Source organism: Oncorhynchus mykiss, chromosome 27 (assembly GCF_057628025.1).
Source record: "Oncorhynchus mykiss isolate SJ-2025 chromosome 27, ASM5762802v1, whole genome shotgun sequence".
Classification (NCBI taxonomy): Eukaryota; Metazoa; Chordata; class Actinopteri; order Salmoniformes; family Salmonidae; genus Oncorhynchus; species Oncorhynchus mykiss.
The window spans coordinates 20012477-20034334 of NC_143048.1; the positions used below are offsets into that span (position 1 = coordinate 20012477).

At 42.5% G+C, this 21858-nt stretch overlaps 3 protein-coding genes across 5 annotated transcripts in view; 1 reads left to right on the forward strand and 2 right to left on the reverse strand.

The window, feature by feature from the left end:
* LOC110507688 (protein unc-119 homolog A) overlaps positions 1-5191 on the reverse strand; it is a 38374-nt gene extending 33183 nt beyond the window's left edge. Inside the window, exon 1 of the mRNA XM_036965309.2 lies at positions 4516-5191. Coding sequence (XP_036821204.2) covers positions 4516-4804 — 289 coding nt within the window. The 5' untranslated portion in view covers positions 4805-5191. The remainder of the gene's footprint in view (positions 1-4515) is intronic.
* A 3746-nt stretch (positions 5192-8937) lies between these two features.
* Positions 8938-13441, reverse strand: crybb1l3 (crystallin, beta B1, like 3). 2 transcript variants are annotated; one of them, XM_021587834.3, is made up of 6 exons: positions 13271-13441; positions 12142-12215; positions 11825-11943; positions 10809-10941; positions 10529-10671; positions 8938-10409 (listed from the first exon to the last, which is right to left on the reverse strand). In XM_021587834.3, exons 1-6 carry the CDS (start codon positions 13365-13367, stop codon positions 10241-10243), a joined length of 735 nt encoding a protein of 244 aa, XP_021443509.2. In that variant the 5' UTR covers positions 13368-13441; the 3' UTR covers positions 8938-10240. The 2 variants fall into 2 exon arrangements, with proteins under 2 accessions (XP_021443509.2, XP_021443508.1); XM_021587833.3 differs by having other exon boundaries at positions 13217-13402.
* Positions 13442-16989: 3548 nt separating this feature from the next.
* Positions 16990-21503, forward strand: LOC110507687 (beta-crystallin A1-2). 2 transcript variants are annotated; one of them, XM_021587835.3, is made up of 6 exons: positions 16990-17341; positions 18214-18277; positions 18492-18610; positions 18927-19068; positions 19511-19653; positions 20965-21503. In XM_021587835.3, exons 2-6 carry the CDS (start codon positions 18239-18241, stop codon positions 21110-21112), a joined length of 591 nt encoding a protein of 196 aa, XP_021443510.1. In that variant the 5' UTR covers positions 16990-17341; positions 18214-18238; the 3' UTR covers positions 21113-21503. The 2 variants fall into 2 exon arrangements, with proteins under 2 accessions (XP_021443510.1, XP_021443511.1); XM_021587836.3 differs by having other exon boundaries at positions 16990-17332.
* The last annotated feature ends 355 nt before the right edge of the window (positions 21504-21858 follow it).

Sequence of the window (21858 nt, forward strand, 5' to 3'; positions counted from 1 at the left end):
CCATGATTAGATAGTGAACAACCCCATGATTAAATAGTGAACAACCCCATGATTAAATAGTGAACAACCCCATGCCATGATTAGATAGTGAACAACCCCATGTCATGATTAGATAGTGAACAACCCCATGCCATGATTAGATAGTGAACAACCCCATGCCATGATTAAATAGTGAACAACCCCATGATTAAATAGTGAACAACCCCATGATTAAATAGTGAACAACCCCATGATTAAATAGTGAACAACCCCATGCCATGATTAAATAGTGAACAACCTCATGATTAGATAGTGAACAACCCCATGCCATGATTAGATAGTGAACAACCCCATGCCATGATTAAATAGTGAACAACCCCATGATTAAATAGTGAACAACCCCATGATTAAATAGTGAACAACCCCATGCCATGATTAGATAGTGAACAACCCCATGTCATGATTAGATAGTGAACAACCCCATGCCATGATTAGATAGTGAACAACCCCATGCCATGATTAAATAGTGAACAACCCCATGATTAAATAGTGAACAACCCCATGATTAAATAGTGAACAACCCCATGATTAAATAGTGAACAACCCCATGATTAAATAGTGAACAACACCATGTCATGATTAGATAGTGAACAACCCTATGCCATGATTAGATAGTGAACAACCCCATGCCATGATTAGATTGTGAACAACACCATGTCATGATTAAATAGTGAACAACCCCATGTCATGATTAGATAGTGAACAACCCCATGTCATGATTAGATAGTGAACAACACCATGTCATGATTAAATAGTGAACAACCCCATGTCATGATTAGATAGTGAACAACCCCATGCCATGATTAGATAGTGAACAACAACATGTCATGATTAGATAGTGAACAACCCCATGATTAAATAGTGAACAACCCCATGATTAAATAGTGAACAACCCCATGATTAGATAGTGAACAACCCCATGATTAAATAGTGAACAACCCCATGATTAAATAGTGAACAACCCCATGATTAAATAGTGAACAACCCCATGATTAGATAGTGAACAACCCCATGATTAAATAGTGAACAACCCCATGATTAGATAGTGAACAACCCCATGATTAAATAGTGAACAACCCCATGATTAGATAGTGAACAACCCCATGTCATGATTAGATAGTGAACAACACCATGTCATGATTAGATAGTGAACAACCCCATGCCATGATTAGATAGTGAACAACCCCATGTCATGATTAGATAGTGAACAACCCCATGTCATGATTAAATAGTGAACAACCCCATGTCATGATTAGATAGTGAACAACACCATGTCATGATTAGATAGTGAACAACACCATGTCATGATTAAATAGTGAACAACCCCATGCCATGATTAGATAGTGAACAACCCCATGTCATGATTAAATAGTGAACAACCCCATGCCATGATTAGATAGTGAACAACCCCATGTCATGATTAAATAGTGAACAACCCCATGCCATGATTAGATAGTGAACAACACCATGTCATGATTAGATAGTGAACAACCCCATGTCATGATTAGATAGTGAACAACACCATGCCATGATTAGATAGTGAACAACACCATGCCATGATTAGATAGTGAACAACCCCATGTCATGATTAAATAGTGAACAACCCCATGCCATGATTAGATAGTGAACAACACCATGTCATGATTAGATAGTGAACAACACCATGTCATGATTAGATAGTGAACAACCCCATGTCATGATTAGATAGTGAACAACCCCATGTCATGATTAAATAGTGAACAACCCCATGCCATGATTAGATAGTGAACAACACCATGTCATGATTAGATAGTGAACAACCCCATGCCATGATTAGATAGTGAACAACCCCATGATTAGATAGTGAAAGAACACATCAATCTCTTTCATAATTTCAATAAAGAATAAAAGCTCATTTACCAACATTTATGAAAATGCATATATAGCGTTTTGGAATGAAACTCTGCACATCTTACATACTATTAAATACATGGCATGCTGCAAGCTGAATAAATTCCTGCAGTGACTACTGTATTTTATATCCCTTCTCCCTTTCCTTTCCTTATAGCATAAGCCCCATGCAGCATACATACACTGATAACAAACCATTTCTCATTTCACAAAACACTCTCTCTCTCTACTGGTTAGATGACATTTATTTTCCTCATCATGCCTGTCTCAGAGAAACAGTGTGTCCCTCCCTTATCAGCGCTGAGCCACTGTGTCTCCCTGCCTCCCCAAAATGGACGCAGTTACCTCCCAAAGCACTGCCATGAAAGTCATTTACACAGCAAGCCTTGCAATCTTCTCCTTCAGTCTTTCACTGGTTATTTCTCCCCCACTGAGCAGAAAATGGACAAAATTGATCTCTGTACAGTCTCGGCATACATGTAGCATATGTATTGACTGAATAATGAAGATTCTCTGGTTCATTAATACAGTATGTACTGTGCTGATTCAAAGGGAGTAAGGCAACCATAGGGCCAAATTCAATACGACTGCATCTCCTACAGGAGGGGGGACAACGATATTCTATACAATGACCATGAATCAAATAATTATTAGGCCATAGCAGGTGGCTATCATAAAGCATTTGTCAGAGAAATGTCATTTATGTCATTTGATCTATGGTTTCCTGAATGTATCCTAAACTGCAACTATGTGGGCTAGAGACCAAAACAGTGAACACAGAAAATGTAACACATATAGTATCAGCTAAACTTGGCTTCGAATCAGAAATGATATGCCCTGTAAACAAATTTCCAGATGCGTTGTTCATTGAGTGTTTTGTTGCATGCTGCTTGACTCTGAAGCATTAATTAACTAGGGTCAATCAGGTCATAGAAGTGCCACATTCCCTTCCTTTCTGACATAATCCAGATTACATGTCAGTGGAGAGCAGAGATTATCACTAGGCAGCCATCATCAGTGATTTCTGTATTATCTCACCACTGCAGCCCGATGCTGCTCTTCCTCTGGGGGTTACAGAACCAAACAGCTAACACTATCGGACAGGAACATGGATAAAAGGGATGATGTTGGCGGGCTAGTGCGCCTTTTGGGATGAGTACTGCTCCGGATGATGAGAAATTCCCTTTGCTTAAAGCAGAGACTCTCCGCACAGCAACCAAATTGTTCAGACACAAGTCTGCATGTACAGTATATTGAAATGACTCATCGTACATGGAGGCTTAGGTTAAAGGCCTTATTACCATCTAGCTAACCCACAACCACAGGGCATTGGTTTGTGATATAAAATGGAACTAGCGTGTCAAGTACAATATGGATGCATCCCAAGTCTCTAAAGTGGCCTAGAAGGCCCTTATCCTACAGTGTCTACAGAATAGTATCGTAGTATGCCTGGCCTTCGCTCTATTGTACTGTATATCCGCTACTGATGTCAAAGGTGAATTTATGCAAGCAATACAACAGCCACCAGTCTGTATACTTTGTGAGGCTGGTGCAATTCATTTTAACCTGAGAAGCAGTCTCTTTCAGACCAGGAAAAAGCCACTTGATAGAACCAGGATGTACTCAGGTAGTTGACATAAAGATGACCCCTTAAAATTACTTTTACAGCTAACCAATCACCAGTAACCTAGTGTGAATGCAGAAGGAACAGAGAGTGGATGTGCTTTATACAACAACAACAACAACAAAAAGCCTATCTGTGTCCCAAGTGACTGTAGCTGTGTTGTTGTGTCATGTAACAATCTAATACAGATCTTTAAATAGGCTCTGACTGTCTCAGTCTCAGTTGGCAGGCACAGAGCACTGACCACCTGTTACCTAAGAGGAAACACGTTCTTCAGGTTGGGGAAAGGATTTAAGAGAAGTCTGATTGACTTTTTTTCATCAACGTGGACAACAGTGGGCATTAGAAAGAACAATCACATTAATCCCTGCCTGTCTGGTTCAAAAAGACTATTTACACACACACTCTCTCTCTCGCTTGCTCCAACCTTCTCTGTCTTTATCCCTCTTTCTAGCTCCTTCTCTCTCTCTCTCTCTCTCTCTCTCTCACACACACACACACACACACACACACACAAGGTTGTGTGGATACCTATGTTCCGGTCTACTAAACCTGTCTGAGCTAGAGGCTGATAGCCTACTCCCCTGTCTTACATCATTATCTAATATGGCGAGATTGCAAACAGAGAAACATTCAACTGTACATTTCGCTAGCCTATATAACCTGTATTTCCACACGCACAAATATACTACTTTAGCCTAATGTTCCTCTGTGTCGCAAGCCAATGCACTGGCAGTATACCCTTGAAAAATGAAAACCTGGCACGAGGGTAACTAATATGCTACTACGCGGATGGATGAATAGATGGATGGCTGGCTGCACGTTAAAAATGTAACGTTGTTGCTGTGGACCGGATGCTTCATGCCAGGCATGAGGCATCCGAGCAACAGCAGGTGCGCTGTGGACAGAACGGTTCAGGTAGCCATGAAGCTACCCTTCAGACCAATTAGTAGCCTACTTACTTTCAGTGATCTTCTGTAACCCAAGTACATCCTCAGGCGATATTACGGGGTTTCTTAGCAACTCGTCTTCCGATGTAACCGGGACCCCAGCATCTGTCGAGTTGCAGCCTTTCTTCACTTTCATGGCCACGAGCGGTTTGGGGTGCGACTGGCGTGAACTAGGGCTTCTGCTGCTGCTGTCGAGATCTCCGCTGCCACGGTTCGTATTATTAGTAGCCGCTTTCTTCGCACTGGCGTTAGGTGCGTCCTGGCTGTTACACACAGCCTCTGTGGTACAAGAATAGCTCATTCTCCGTGCCTCCTCCCCCTCCAGATCTGGTGAAGATACAAATCAGTCTCTCTCCCTCCCTCACCCAAGGCTCAACGGCTCTCTCACTCGGTATGTAATTTAAATCCTTAAGTTCTTTAAACCCGTCTGTCCGTGACTGCTTGTGTGCGGCGGCTGAATAGCCCTTGCTCTTGGAGCGCGCGTGTGGTGGTGGCGGGGGTTTACAGACTTCAGAACGTAGAGAGAGGAAGGAAGGATGTGGTGGGCCGTCTGCGCTCATACGAAATCATCATAAACCGTTAATGAACTCAAATGATAGCAGGATATTCTCACATAAACGGAGTCCTTTCACCCTACATGCATCTCTGCGGTGGCCAACTAGCGCATGGACATGCGCTCCCGCATTGAACAGCCTATGACTCATTCAATTGTTACTGTAACTTCTCATCATGACATGATCATTACATGATTCCCAGAAACTGTAAAAATGGCCACTTGGCCAGTGTAGGTCATGTGAAGCAGTTGTCCCTTCAGCTCACATCCATGACTATTCACGTGTACATATGCAATTTACATGTTTGCAGATTATTGCAATTATTGATCATATCTACAGAAATCAGCGAATCAGACAGCTTTTTGGACACATTCTTATCAAAATTCTGTGAATAGTTTAACATCCTTATATACTGTATCTGGCACAACTGGCAGACGTGGTTGTGTATTCTACATCACTATGAACATTTTAAGATATTTCAGGGCATATTACAATTATATTTCATAGAGTTATGCTCCTGCGAAATTTTCTGATAAGACCACATTGTTGTTTGGTAGCCATATTGGAAAATAGCTTCTGTGGGGCTAGTGAATTATGTGATGGCCCTATAGCTACAAATCTTTTTTTAAACCCTGTTCTACCCTGTGCCTCTATCACCAAAGTTACAATCCAAAAACAGAGCTGCCACATTACATGGAATTATGTGACTAAACGTCCAACATTCTAATGTCAATGGCACAATATGGGCGATTTTTAAACAATAGTTGCAGCTGATGCTTTCAGAGTTGGTTATATTATACAGTACCAGTCAAAAGTTTACAAACAAACAATCACCGACAAGGACAATGAGGGGGAAGAGAAGGTTAAATACACAAGGAGAGGGACCAACTTCGGTGGAAGTCGTGACACAACCGTTTGCCTTGATGACAGCTTTGCACACTCTTGGCATTCTCTCAACCAGCTTCCTGAGGTTGTCACCTGGAATGCATTTCAATTAACCAGTGTGCCTTGTTAAAAGTTCAATTGTGGAGTTTCTTTCCTTCTTAATGCGTTTGAGCCAATCGGTTGTGTTGTGACAAGGTAGGGGGGGGGGGGGGGGGGGTATACAGAAGATAGCCCTATTTGGTTAAAAAAAACAAGTCCATATTATGGCAAGAACAGCTCAAATAAGCAAAGAGAAATGACAGTCCATCATTACTTTTAAGACATGATGGTCAGTGAATCCGGAAAATTTCAAGAACTTTAAACGTTTCTTCAAGTACAGTCGCAAAAACCATCAAGCGCTATGATGAAACTGGCTCTCATGAGGATCGCCACAGGAAAGGAAGAGCCAGAGTTACCTCTGCTGCCGAAAATAAGTTAGAGTTAACTGCACCTCAAATTGCAGCCCAAATAAATGTTTCACTGTCACGGTCTTCCTCCTCTTCATCTGAAGAGGAGAGGCGAGAAAGATCAGAGGACCAAAATGCGGCGTGGTATGTGTTCATAGTGAATTTTAATAAAGAAAACACTGAACACTGAAACACTATACAAAAACAATACACCAATGACGACCGTGAAGCTACAAATGAGACCTGTGCTGACACAAGCCACTAACATAGACAATCACCCACAAACAAACAGTGCAACCCAGGCTACCTAAGTATGATTCTCAATCAGAGACAACTAATGACACCTGCCTCTGATTGAGAACCATACTAGGCCGAAACATAGAAATCCCCAAATCATAGAAAATCAAACATAGACTGCCCACCCAACTCACGCCCTGACCATACTAAATAAATACAAAACAAAGGAAATAAAGGTCAGAACGTGACATTCACAGAGTTCAAGAAACAGACACATCTCAAAATCAACTGTTCAGAGGAGACTGCGTGAAAGGCCTTCATGGTCAAATTGCTGCAAAGAAACTACTACTAAAGGACACCAATAAGAAGAGATGAGCAATGGGCATTAGACCGGTGGAAATCTGTCCTTTGGTCTGATGAGTCCAAATTTGAGATTTTTGGTTCCAACTGCCGTGTCTTTGTGAGACGCAGAGTAGGTGAACGGATGATATCTGCATGTGTGGTTCCTACCGTGAAGCATGGAGGAGGAGGTGTGATGGTGTGGGGGTGCTTTGCTGGTGGCACGGTCTGTGATTATTTAGAATTCAAGGACCACTTAACCAGCATGGTTACGACAGCATTCTGTAGCGATACACAATCAAATCTAATTTTATTTGTCACATACACATGGTTAGCAGATGTCAATGTGAGTGTAGCGAAATGCTTGTACTTCTAGTTCTGACCATACAGTAATATCTAACAAATAATCTAACCTAACAATTTCACAACAACTACCTTATACACACAAGTGTAAAGGAATTAATAAGAATATGTACTTAAAAATATATGAATGAGCGATGGCCGAACGGCATAGGCAAGATGCAGTTGATGGTTTAGAGTACAGTATATACATATGAGATGAGTAATGTAGGGTATGTAAACATTAAAGTGCCATTGTTTAAAGTGGCTGGTGATACATTTATTACATACATTTTTCATTATTAAAGTGGCTAGAGATGAGTCAGTATGTTGGCAGCAGCCACTCAATGTTAGTGATGGCTGTTTAACAATCCCATCTGGTTTGCGCTTAGTGGGACTATCATTTGTTTTTCAACAGGACAGTGGCCCAAAACACACCTCCAAGCTGTGTAAGGGTTATTTGACCAAGGAGAGTGATGGAGCAGTACATCTGATGACCTGGCCTCCACAATCACCCGACCTCAACCCAATTGAGATGGTTTGGGATGAGTTAGACCGCATCGTGAATGAAAAGCAGCCAACAAGTGCTCAGCATATGTGGGAACTTCTTCAAGACTGTTGGAAAATCATTCCTTATGAAGCTGGATGAGAGAATGCCAAGAGTGTGCAAACCTCAGTGGTGTAAAGTACTTAAGTAACAATACTTTTAAGTACTACTTAAGTCATTTTTTGGGTTATCTGTACTTTACTTTACTATTTATATTTTTGACTACTTTTACTTCTACTTCACTACATTCATTAAGAAAATATTGTATTTTTTACTCCATACATTTTCCTTGACACCCAAAAGTACTTGATACATTTTGAATGCTTAGCAGGACAGGGGAAATAGTCAAATTCACATCAACCGAACATCCCTGGTCATCCTACTGCCTCTGATCTGGGGGACTCACTAAACACAAATTCTTTGTTTGTAAATGATGTTGGAGTGTGCCCCTGGCTTTCCGTAAATAAATAAAAAACAAGAAAATGGTGCCATCTGGTCTGATTAATATAAGGAATTTGAAATTATTTATACTTTTACTTTTGATACTTACGTATATTTGAAAACAAATACTTTTAGACTTTTACTCAAGTATAATTGTACTTGGTGACTTTTACTCAAGTATAATTTTACTCAAGTATGACAGTTGGATACTGTTTCCACCACTGGCAAAGCTGTCATCAAGGCAAATGGTGGCTACTTTGAAGAATGTAAAATATATAATATATTGGTTTAACACTTTTTGGTTACTACATGATTCCATATGTGTTATTCCATAGTTTTGATGTCTTCACTATTATTCTACAATGTATAAAATAAATAAATAAAAATCACTCTGACATCAGCCCAAGTGAGCCCCCGACAGTCCAAATCTGGGCTATTTGTTCAATTGCATGAACATGACATGGTTACAATGTGTCACTGTTGATGTTGATGCAGGATCGTCTTTGTGAGGATATCTATATTATGTAGAATAATGTTTTGAATGTTCAGCATAACTGATATGAAAACGTGGGACAAACACCACAGATAATTATACAACACACAAGAGAACAAAAAGTCAAACAAGTAACCTGACATGAGCCACTGATTGCATTTCCAGCACTGAGGTTAGGAATCTTCATTCATTTTTTTATTTTATTGGAAAGTTGCTTTCCAGATGCCAGCATCCCTGAGAAATATATAGTGTATATAACAAGATTCCTCAGCAACCCCATCATTAAGAGGGGGGAGGGGTCGCCCAAAAGGTCAGCATGTCTAGAAAAACACTACCAGGTAGCCTACAGCAGCCTGTCTCCTAATCATGCCCCCTAGCTCACTTCCTCCTTCAGACAACCTCACTGCCCTAGACTGAGTGTGTCATGGGCATAGCTTCCCTGCCCTAGACTGAGTGGGCCATGGGCATAGCTTCCCTGCCATAGACTGAGTGGGTCATGGGCATAGCTTCCCTGCCATAGACTGAGTGGGTCATGGGCATAGCTTCCCTGCCATAGACTGAGTGTGTCATGGGCATAGTTTCCCTGCCCTAGACTGAGTGTGTCATGGGCATAGCTTCCTTGCCATAGATTGAGTGGGTCATGGGCATAGCTTTGAAGCCTTGAAGGTAGAATGTCATTGGGGAAATTATGGTTGAGGTGCAATCCCTAAACTAGAAGGTGGCTTTGGGGGAGAGTACATGGGGAAACAGTGCCTCCCGTGGATGATTGAGCTCACTGCAGGGCATGGACAGAGCACAGAGAGCTGGCAGCTGTCCACCGTAGCTTAGAGACTGGAGTGAGAGCAGTATGTAGTATCTCTGCTCTCTAAAATGATTCACAGATGGGTAGGAGGGTAGAGCATTGTAATGAACAGGAGTATTCGGCATCATTAGGTATATAGCTAAGAAACACATAAGCAACTAAGATGTATAAAATAAATTGGGTTTGCAGATATGGAAACAAACTAGTGAACACAAACTAATGAAGTTATATAACTTGTTAAAATCTTTGTTAACTAATTCCCTTTCTCCAATTTAAATCCCCATCATAAATATCATAAATCTTCTCATGCTATAATTCCATCAGGTCTTGGAACAGAGAGTACAGCTATCACTTTCACCAGTATTATTATATTCAGGCATTGTGGAAGTCAGCTGCAGGTGAACTGCAGTAGCAACCTTTGCCCAGTAGGTGGCACTGTCTTCATTCAAGGATTGTGCATCACAGTACACACCCTGAATGTTACTACTTGTAAAAGTGATTGAGGTGGAGCCAGTGATGTACGCTGTTAGCTTATGTTGGCTGTGTGGAGTTCCAAGATGGAGCTCCAGAACCAGGGATGGTTAGCTCCAGGGCAAGCCAGGCCCCTTCCCCTCTGTCCTGCTGGCCCATGACCCGTCGCCTGCCTGGCCCCACCTAGACGGTCCACTCAAAGCAGCCTCTGCGATGTGTCTGCATGTCCCTCACTCTACGGATGGACTGGATCTGGGGATGGTGGGCGCCCCACTCGTTCCAGTGCTTGAAGACACCGCACTCGAACACGTACTGGTAGCCACGGTAACCGGGGTACTGGTAGCCAACCCAACTGTCATCCAGAGAAACAGACGGAGATAATGAGAGAGAGAAATGGAAGTTAACATCTTAAATCAAATGGATGTGTAGATGGATGGATTGATTGATTGATAAGTTAATATGCCAACTCACGTTCCACCAGTGACCTGGATGCTGGCCACACGGTCCTGGAAACCGTAGGACCACAGACTGGGGATATCCTCATCACACACCTCCATCTTACGGCCCTCAAAGTTATTACACTCAAACAGGCAGATCTTGTGGTCCTGGGTGTCCTGTAGGCATAGAGGGACAGAGGGAGGGATATCAGCAATAGAGTTTACCACCTATTCACCCACATCCCTCAGACGAGGAGGGGAAGCCACTTAGACTAGAGTATCCATGTAGTGGATGGATGGATGGACAGACTAACCATGCGAACGGGCCTGACGGACATGAAGCGGTCACACCTGTAGCTGTTGCTCCAGGTATCCCAGCGGGGGTACTCTCCCTTCTCCAGCATGAACATTTCTCCACTCAGGTTCTGCTGCTCATAGCCCACCCAGCTGTATGGGGACATTATATAAGTGTTACAGCACAACTATAACACACTTATAATGAATTAACACAACTCTCTTATCACCATGATCAGAAGCCTTGAGGCTAGGTACAGCTAAGTGATTAGAAGGTTCCTAGGTGACACCATGTTAGATGTCACATGTTCATCGTAAAAGTCATGTATCATTGGAAATTGCATGTTGTAAATTAACTATGTATCTGGTGTCTCATTGGACTAAGATAACGTTAGTATTAGTAGGTTATTGGTTTCTCTCAGTCATAGACTGAATTGTAAACCAATTTACAATCATAACATCAATCACATAATTATCAAATAGTTTAGGATTGTACTATCAAAACACTTAATATAATAAAATTAAAAAAATATGTAATATATACACAAAACAACAATACTACGACAACAAGGTTTGGGGTGGCAGCTTTAGAAAAGGCATCTTCAGAGTTCAGAGGCATTTATAAGTCCCCTGGGCTATATGGTGTGTGCATTGATCAGTTTAGTGAAGTATGGAATGGGAGAGTTCTGATAGCGGCCTGTGTGTGTTATGGGAGTGTTCAGTTTGTGGCTGTTGCGCGTTGCCTGTCCAGTATTCTGAGGTCTGGTAGGGGGGAGCCAGTCTGCAAACTGGGAGTTCTGTGGGGATTTAGCAAATGTCAGGCAGATCTGCTCCCGTCTGCTGTCGAAGGACATGATTCCGAGGGTTTTGAGGGCTTCCCAGTAGCTGGTGTACGACCCGCTCAGAATTATTCTGCAAGCATTCTTCTGGACACTCTCCAGCTGACAACTTCATTCTAATGGCTCGAATAATATGAATTCCTATGAATGTTTTTTTTAATCTTCTATGTAAACAGATGAAGTTAGATATGACGTACGGTCCACACTCCACCCTGATGGAGCCGATCCTCTCAAAGCCCTTCTCACACAGGTTACGGCACTCAGTGATGCACTCCATCATACGACCCTGGAAGTTCTCAAACTCAAACAGGTACATCTGTAAAGATAGCGAATACCACATTATTGTAATTTACCGTAATAAGCTATAATATAATACAATACTGTTAATGATTTGATATGGAGATCTTTGATCAAGAAGGCGGTCTTGGGCATTTAAAACAACTGGAAATGCTGTATCTTCGCTAAAGATGATTAGTTATGTTAAGTAGATTGTTAAAAAAGTGTGTTGACCTACTTTGTGGGCACGCAGCCCCATGGCTGGGTGGCTCCCAATGCTGCCCTGGGCTCCGGAGTGGGACATGGTTGAATCTGTGGCCAAACAGGAAGAGAGTGAGAGGGAGGGAGAGAAATAAAGAGGGAGAGAGGTTAAAGCCTAGCCTCTTGGAAAAACAGCTTCCTTTGACCTTCATATTGTGACACTCATTTTAGTCATTTAGCAGACATTCTTATCCAGGGCAACTAGGGTTAAGTGCTTTGCTCAAGGGAACATCAACAGATTTTTTCACCTCGTTGGCTCAGAGATTCAATCCAGCGACCTTTTAGTTAATGGCCCAACACCCTTAACCACTAAGCTACCTGCAGCTCATGCCCCAGCTGTATATCTATTCAACAGGCCCCTAGCCCCCCAAGAGTCATATCTGTTCAGCTAAATAGATCAAAGAAACGTTTCCCACCGGTTTCAGATACAAAAGAGAAAAAAAGACCAACGGTAGTTCATGTTCAACTCAATGACTATAAAACAGATTTCAATATTCGTCTTTTGGCAAAATTCCATATCAAAACCCACTTATTCACCCAAACTATTAATGAGAACAGAATCTACTTGTATCTAGTCACTCAAGGTCTTAATCTAGACTGGTTTTTAGGCTTTTTCCTCTCTCATTAACTCTACCCCAAAACACACCTTTTGATGTTGAAGCCTGTTCTAAGAGAATTGCCTGTGCAATTTACCCCCACTAAATATTCCATAAAGAGCAATTCCTCTGTGAAAAAATAAAATCTCCAAAGATCTTTTTTAAACATGCTCAAACATATTTTTCTTACAATTACTAAATTTAGTGACACTGAGCACACTTTCATCTGCCAGATGCAGGTAGGATTGCTGAGCTGAGAGAAGATCACAGTTAAACGTGGGCTCATATCTCTCACCGCCATTTCCCATTAAATGAACCACAGAACAGAAAGAACGTCAAAGTAATGCAAAACATCACTCTCTTGATATAAGCCAAAAGAACATCCCAGAGTTAATTGAAGTCAAAAGCTTCAATTTGACAGTCCTTGATTTATGTTATGGGACGAAGAGACCACACCTTTGCCCCCCATCTCTCTCGCTCACAACCCCCTTCCCTGAGTGTGAATCTCACCAAGCGGCTGGTTGTCAGGTACAAGGGAGGAACGGACGTCCAGAAAGATAAGCGTAAGAGTTGGAATCAAGCCCCCAGAGTAGGGATATATATACATTTACATCCCCATGCCGCCTATTGGGCCGGGATCCCACCTCATCATTGGATGAGCATGGATTTATTTTGGGGGATGGGGGGGGGGGGGGGGGGGTCAGGGGTCATATATGCTGATCTCCACTAAACCATGCTGAGTCGGCTGCTCGCTTTGTTGTCCTGCGCTGTGTGGTGGATCTCTCGCTGTCTCGCTCTCTCTAGCAGAGCAAGCAATGTGCTGACCTATTGTGTGTAGTGCGAATAGGCGCGCCGGCTACTGTTCAGTTGGAACTGGCACGCAGGGAGGCAGGTATGCACATACACAGTTTGGTGTTTGCTAGGTTTTGTTTTGTTGCTATAGCATGGGACACCTCAATGGACAGTAGTGTCTGTCAGACTGCCAACATCTAGTTTAGTGAGAGGAACACAGAAAAAGGACTTGGCACCCATGTCATTTTACAATACAAGAATGGTTTACAGTGAAACAGTCAGAACATGACATAGCTAGATATTCTCTGCCTGGCCTAAGTGGAAATCATCAGGTACAGTTGGGTGAAGAAAGCAGGTTGGTAAAGCATGTTGTTTGGTACAGGTGTCACATTATATAGTACATCATATCAAAGATAAGGGGGGGGGGGGGGGATCAAGTGGATTAGGATAGAAATAGAGCTTATTGATAATGGTGCTTAATATACTCTACAAGTCTAAGCTGTTGGGGAGGGGGGGGGGGGGGGTTCTACTAAGCTAACATATAGATTTTTTTAAGATGATCAAACCATGGCTCATTTAGCTATTTGATTTTGAAATGTAGGACACTTAGGTAGATTTTTTTTTTTACTACTATAGCCCATAGAAATGCATTGAATGACACCTTCATAAATGGCAACAAAGACAGTCCAAAAAATAACAAGGATTTGAAGTGTCTGTCCTATATCTAGGAGACATAAGAAAGCGCAGGAAAAAATATATATATATATTTAACCATCTCCATAATTCCATTCATTTGTATGGGTTACATTCCGATGATTCCCGTGACACTTATGGAGTCATTAGTTTGTAGCCTAAACGGTTCAGATGCTACGAACTTTTTCGTGAGAAGACCGATTTTCGGGATGTCACATGGTCTGACAAACACCGATGTAACTCGGCCGCCTTCACCGCAGATGCGAAGGGTTGAGATGAAGCCCATGCGGTTCAACTCTACCATTGAACTCGTGATTGTGCCACTATGTCTTCAAAAGGGAGGGGTTCAGTATGAAATACACTCCCTTCCAGATGTGTTGGGTGGTACCACCTCAAGGCTTACTATAAAAACAGGTGAGAGCGTGCCTTATGTGGCAATGGTCTTGGTAAGCAACCTGGTCTCAAAGCATTTCGTATTATTTTGTACGTAAATCCGAGACACCCCATTTAGTATGAGATGTTAATGTTTCGTATGGAATCTATTCATTTGTGGATGTCCATTACCCGTTTCAAAACAAAATCTAATTTTATTGGTCACATACAGTACACATGGTTAGCAGATGTTATTGCAAGAGTAGCGAAATGCTTGTGCTTCTAGTTCCAACAGTGCAGCAATATCTAACAATTCCACAACAAATACCTAATACACACAAATGTAAGTAAGTTATGGAATAAGAATATATATATATGGATGTCAGAGCGACATAGGCTAAGATGCAGTAGATAGTATAGAATACAGTATATACACATTATTAAAGTGACTAGTGTTTAATTTACTAAAGTGGCCAATGATTTCAAGTCTGTATGTAGGCAGCAGCCTCTCTGTGCTAGTGATGGCTGTTTAACAGTCTGATGGCCTTGAGATAGAAGCTGTTTTTCAGTCTCTCGGTCCCAGCTTTAATGCACCTGTACTGACCTCGCCTTCTGGATAGTAGTGGGGTGAACAGGCAGTGGCTCGGGTGATTGTTGTCCTTGGTGATATTTTTGGCCTTCCTGTGATATCAGGTATCAGATATTAGGTGTCCTGGAGGGCAGGTAGTTTGCCCCCGGTGATGCGTTGTGCAGACCGCACCACCCTATGGAGAGTCCTGATATGTTACAAATTGCAATTCATATTATATTTTATGAATATGTTACAAATTTGCAAAACGTATGATATGTTACAAATTCTAGCTAGGTAGCTAGGTGGCTGACATTAGCTGGCTGCTAACATTAGCTAGGCTAGGGGTTAGGGTTAAAGTTAGGGTTAAGTTTAGGAGTTAGGTTAAAGCGTTAGGGTTAGGAGAAGGATTAAGGTTATGGGAATGGTTAGCTAACCATCTAAGCAGTTGCAAAGTAGCAAGCAGCTGAAAAGTTGCTAATTAGCTAAAATTGCCCCCTGACCAACTACCCTACTTCCATTTGGCCTTAAGTAACCATTGGTCTTATGTAACCATACCAAACGTACCATATCATACTAATGTTACATCTATTCTATGAGACCAGGCTGTGTTAAGTGGAGTGTGTCAATATGTGCATGATGCTTCCTTGACTAGACCACTGACATTAAACAAAATTCAAAAGGCAGTAAGTTACATTTCCTTCGGGAATTCAAAATTACACCGCAAGTTGCAATAAATGTCAGGAACTCTGCACCTTACCACTGTGAGCTAACTATCGGGAGGAGTGTTTGCTCTAGATGCATAATCTTATTATCAGAGCGTGCCAATGGACTTCTGGTAAGTATGCTTTAGTGAGAAAGTGTTGGGATCAGGTACAACTACCCCCCCCCCCCCCCCCAATTAATATTTATGAAAAATTCCCCCCAGCCACAACGTCTCACCTGAATGTATTTTGTTTTAAATTTGAAGGGGTTGGGCAAAGGATGAAATGTGGGTTGAGAGTTACCCTTTAAGGAAAATGTTCTTGTTTAGCATTTCTCCAGTAGGTTTCCTCAAGGAGAAAGCCTGCACTTCTATGTCAAAGATAATAAAACAAAAATACTACAGTAGTGTCTGCAAGAACACTACAGTAAATACTAGTCAGCAAAAACACTACGGTACATATTATGGTATACTACAATCCGTAAAAACACTACATTAAGTAGTATATATACTAGTTTTCTTACTACAGTATTTATACTATAGTTAACTGTAAAATACTTGCCTAGTTAAAAAAGTAAAATACTTGCCTAGTTAAAAAAACACTTCACTATACACTGTACTGTTTTGTCCACAGAAAAACTACAGTGAATGGAGCCAGCAGCATAACACCCTGCACCCCACTTCTGACTTAAATCTCAAATCTCAGGGTTGGTCCTGGATGGGAGACCAGATGCTGCTGGAAGTGGTGTTTGTAGGGCCAGTAGGAGACACTTTCCTCTGGTCAAAAAATAAATCATTTCCCCAAGGCAGTTATTGGGGACATTGCTCTGTGTAGGGTGCTGTCTTTCAGATGCAACGTGAAATGGGTGTCCTGGCTCTCTGTGGTCACTAAAGATTCCATGGCACTTATTGTATGAGTAGGGGTGTTAACCCTGGTGTCCTGGCTAAATTCCCAATCTGACCATCATGGCCACCTAAATCATCCTCAGCTTCTAATTGGCTCATTGATCTCCTCAATTGTCATCTAAGAAACACATTTTTAAATGATTAGAATTTTGGTACATCCTCTTTCTGACGTGTGTCTATCTTTTTCCTCAACAGCATATACATTAACTACTGCAATCGTGTCATGGGTTAGGGGTAGGGCTATGACCAGGACTGGGTGTAGTCTATGCCTGTATAATCACGGAGTCTGGACGCTTGTGTTAATCGGCACTGGGCACGGTGCCCTGCATCCAGACCACACCATGGCAGGCGGGGGAGAGCCTAAAGCCCTGTGGCTCAGTATGGAACAATGGAGGCCCCAGCAATGTGCTGACTCCTACCCCGTCCCACAGGCCTGGGCTCCATTTACCACCACTGTGTATAAATAGGCCCGTTTACTCAGGGGTCAGGACATCGTTTTGTGGAGCCCCCCGTGAGCGCTACACAGCAATTTTTTGGGGTAGGTCAGGTAAGCCCTCCATCTTTAGACCGTTCAGCCTATAGCCTTTTGCCAGCATTGTTGTCCATTTACATTGTCCTGTTTTTTTCCTTTGCTGTTTTCTGCTGAGCCTTGGGAATGTATAGAAAGGGTCATATGCACACACACATTCTCTAAATGGAAACGCCAATCGTCATCATAGTCAACATCATACATGACGCCATCAACAGCACAGTTTAGTTTACACACTCAGGGTGTGACAATGGCATGACTTACAGGCACATGACACAATGGTTCACAATGTAGAATTTACAACAACTAATAAAGAAAAACATAATTATCACATATTATTCAGAAATGTGGATGGATGCTTTGCATTGTACCATTTTATTTGTGGTATTACATACCAACGTTAGATACCAGACCTATGTATTAGAGAGGATTTTTTTTCTGTATTATACTATAGTATTTGCACTTCTCTGTTGGTATCTGTTTTCTGCTTTGTATCGTTGCTCTGGCTTTAGCTAGCTGTTTTTGTGGCGTGCCTCTCTTTAGCTAGCTGTTTTTGTGGCGTGCCTCTCTTTAGCTAGCTGTTTTTGTGGTGTGCATCTCCTCCCTCAGCCCTATGTGCATTGTATTGTCATCAGCAACAGCACAGGGCAGTGCTTTGTTTGGGCTTGTCATGAGTCTCTTGCATAGATTCTCTAGTTCCAGCACATTAGCATAACCATAATATTAATATATTTGGGCATTAGCTGCTGGGCACAGACTGACGCAAGAGCAAGAGCTGAGTGGAGATGAGGTCCATTGGGGTTTAGTCAGGTCTACCCTGGTCTTCCTGTAAGGCCAAACAGAAATGTGACTGCGTGACTGTCTGTGACTGTGTGCTTTCTGCACTGCAGGTCAATTATTACTGAGATATCAAACATGGCGCTGACTACTCCTAACCCAGTGGGACCATGGAAGGTGAGTCAGTGTTAGGTACACAACGTTTCCACAACACTTTTCCATTTTTCCTTAACAGACGCAAGAGGAGAAAGGAAAGCTTTGCACACAGAAGTGCAGTCTCTAGCAGAGATGCTGGTTGTGTTAAAAACAGTAAAATAAGTAAATAATTACATTTAAAACAGCAATAGTGGGTCGGGCAGATTACAAATATGCACTATATCCTCTGTCCTAGATCACTGTCTACGACCAGGAGAACTTCCAGGGAAAGCGTATGGAGTTCACTGCTTCCTGCCAGAACATCATGGAGTGTGGTGTGGACAACATCCGCTCCCTGAAGGTCGAGTGTGGAGCGTAAGTCAGCCAGCCCCCCAAAACACATGTACACACTGTAGGATATTTATCTCCCCGACAGGTTACACATTATCCTTCAAGCCAGGGGACCATTGCACAGGCAACAATTTCTAAGTGATACTGATAGACACATACTGTATCATGGACACAGTATGACAAAGTATTTGCCCCACCTTAGCAACAATCTACATGTACTGTATATCTCTATCCCTCTGTCTCTCCATGTCTCGCTATTCATCTCTATGTCTCTCTATCACTTTGTATCTGTCCGACTTTCCATCTTTCCCTCGCTCTCTCTCTCTCTGTGTATGTGTAGCTGGGTAGGGTACGAGCACTCCAGCTTCTCCGGGCAGCAGTTTGTGTTGGAGCGTGGAGAGTACCCTCGCTGGGAGTCCTGGAGCGGCAGCAACGCCTACCACATCGAAAGGTTGATGTCCTTCCGCCCAGTCTGCTCTGCTGTGAGTGTACTATCCAAGCTTACTTCCTGTTCCTGCCAGACAGACACTCTCCTCTGTGGACTATGTTCCAATATCCATTGTAGAATTCCACTTACAATGCCCAATACATTCACATTGTATGTTAGTACCGATATTGGAACAGAAGCCTGGGTTCTGGCCTCAGTCCATGTCTCTGGCTCTTGTGACTGACACTGACAGAGTCTAGCTCTACTCAGTATTACTGACACTGACATTATTACATTTAACAGATACAGTAGCTGTCCTTGATAGCCTCTACCAGCATTATTGAAAGTACTAAATGACAAAGTGAATAAAACACAGTATTATAAAGATTTCATACTTTCATTCATAATTCTACCCAGTATATCTTTCGTAAATAGTTTGGAGTGAAACAGGTTGAATGTAACCTGACATTGCCTAATCCTCTTTCTGAACTGCACAGAACCATAAGGAGTCCAAGATTGTGGTGTTTGAAAGGGAGAACTTCATTGGCAAGCAGTGGGAGATGAACGATGACTACCCCTCCCTGCAGGCCATGGGCTGGGGCAACAACGAGATCGGATCCATGCAGGTCCAGAGTGGAGCGTAAGTAGTAGGAGTAGAAATCCTGGCTTCCTTTTTCACACTACAGAAGACTATGCTCATAACAAATCAGAAATAGAGGAATCAGGCCTCTCGAGTGGTACAGTGCTAGAGGCATTACTACAGACCCGGGTTCATTCCTGGGCTGTCCCATAGGACGGCTCACAATTGGCTCAGCTACGTCAGGGTTAGGGGAGGGTTTGGCCGGAGGGGCTTTACAAGGCTCATCGCGCTCTAGCATCTTCTTGTTGTGGGTTGCACCTTTAGTATTTTTTTTTTAAGTGGAACTTGATCTGCAGACCTACAAAAGTGGCCGCCTGCTGGCTGACCCCAGTCGCCAGTTGAACGGTGTTTCCTCCAACACATTGGTGCGTCTGGCTTCCGGGTTAAGCGGGCGGGTGTTCAGGAGCGGGGTTAGGTGGGTCATGTTTTGGAGGACGCATGACTCCACCTTCGCCTCTCCCGAGCCTGATCGAATTTGGGAAGAAAAATACAAAACTTGGACAAACTGCTAAAAAGGTGCAGTAATATTAAAATCCATTGTAATAACTATATAATTCAAATCCTTTGTAATAACTATAGAAACTGTGAGAGGATAATCGGTTCTGTAATAGATCATAATATAACTAAGCAAAAGACAATTTCAGAACTGAAATGATTAATTATCTAAATGAGTGTCCTGTGACCTTACTGACCTCTCTTTGCCAAATGTGTTAAAGAGACACTATGGTGAAAAATGAGCTATTATATGGTATATTATAAATGTGCTATTATATGGTGTCCCTGGATATTATACAGAGGATTAACATGTACTGTAGAGGCCAACTATTTATGATCTGCAAGGGCCTAGACTCTGAACATCATGAGGGGCCACAGTGGCTGGGGGACAAGCGTAGAGAAGATGTTTCAGTTTTAAAGTAAGTTTGCTGCAACTCTACTCATGTTGTCATGTGGTGGAGAGAAATATTTGCAGGTTTTAATATGATATCTATTGATCAATGGGGAGCCACCGGTCGGTAATTCAACGATGATTACTTCAAGTTTAGATAGCTGGCTAGACTAACTTACCAATCTGAAAAATGTTTGCTGACATGGGCTAATTGAGTGACTGTCATAAGAAGACAAAAAACTGCTTATGAACAACCACATTTTGAAATTGCACCTTTAGTATTTTTTTTATTTTTGTGGAACTTGATCTGCGGACCTACAAAAGTGGCCGCCAAGTTGCCCATCCCTGCTCTACAGGGTAAGGGCTGGGGCTTGTTTCCTGGTATTTTCTCACTTCACCCACTTCCTCTCCATCTCCCCCTTTAGCTGGGTGTGCTACCAGTTCCCCGGTTATCGTGGCTACCAGTACATCATGGAGTGCGACCGTCATGGCGGAGAGTACAAACACTACAGGGAGTGGGGCTCCCATGCTCAGACCTTCCAGGTCCAGTCTCTGCGTCGCATCCAGCAGTGAGAGCGTGCACAGCCTCCTCCCTTTCACCCCTCCTCTTCCTCCTTTCCCCTCATCCCTCATTCGCCCTATCATTTCAAGCTTGACCAGAAGTCCTGTTAGACCTCCAAGACCGACGGCTCCTGAAGCTTCTGGTGCTCCACAGCGACAAACATGTTTACAGCACTTTTGTTTTGTTCCATCGCCAAAAGAAGAAAAACGAGAGAACGAAAGAGTAAGATAGAAAAGTGACAGGTGCATCCCACATCAAGCGGAGTGAAGGGTCTCGGGTGATGTGGTACAACCCAGGCTTTGATGCTGTTCTTCAGTGTTGTCACGGGGAATTCACAGCCACAGTGATCAATAAAGAGAAAATGAGAAAAAAATAAACAGCGATACAAGAGTCTGCTATTAACCTGCTCAAGTGTCTTTACTCTTTTCACTGTCTTCTCTTGCATCTTTTCTCAGCCCTTTCCTATGTAGGCGACTACTTTCTAATGAAGGCCTCACTATCTGTAATAGAAGTTAGTAGAGTTGGTTATGTCAGGGCTATAATCTACTGGTTCATGTTCAGCATCAGGTTTCCGGTCACTATAAAACAGGTCGAACTGGGCTGGAGTTACACCACAGCATTCCACCACTTCTAGGCCTACCCTTACAAGCCTACAGTAGCAGACAAGTAGCTATAAACTCTTAGTTGAAATGACCCTATAATGTCAGTTACTTTTATATACAGTAGTTCCATCACCTTGAACAAACTAATTTCACCC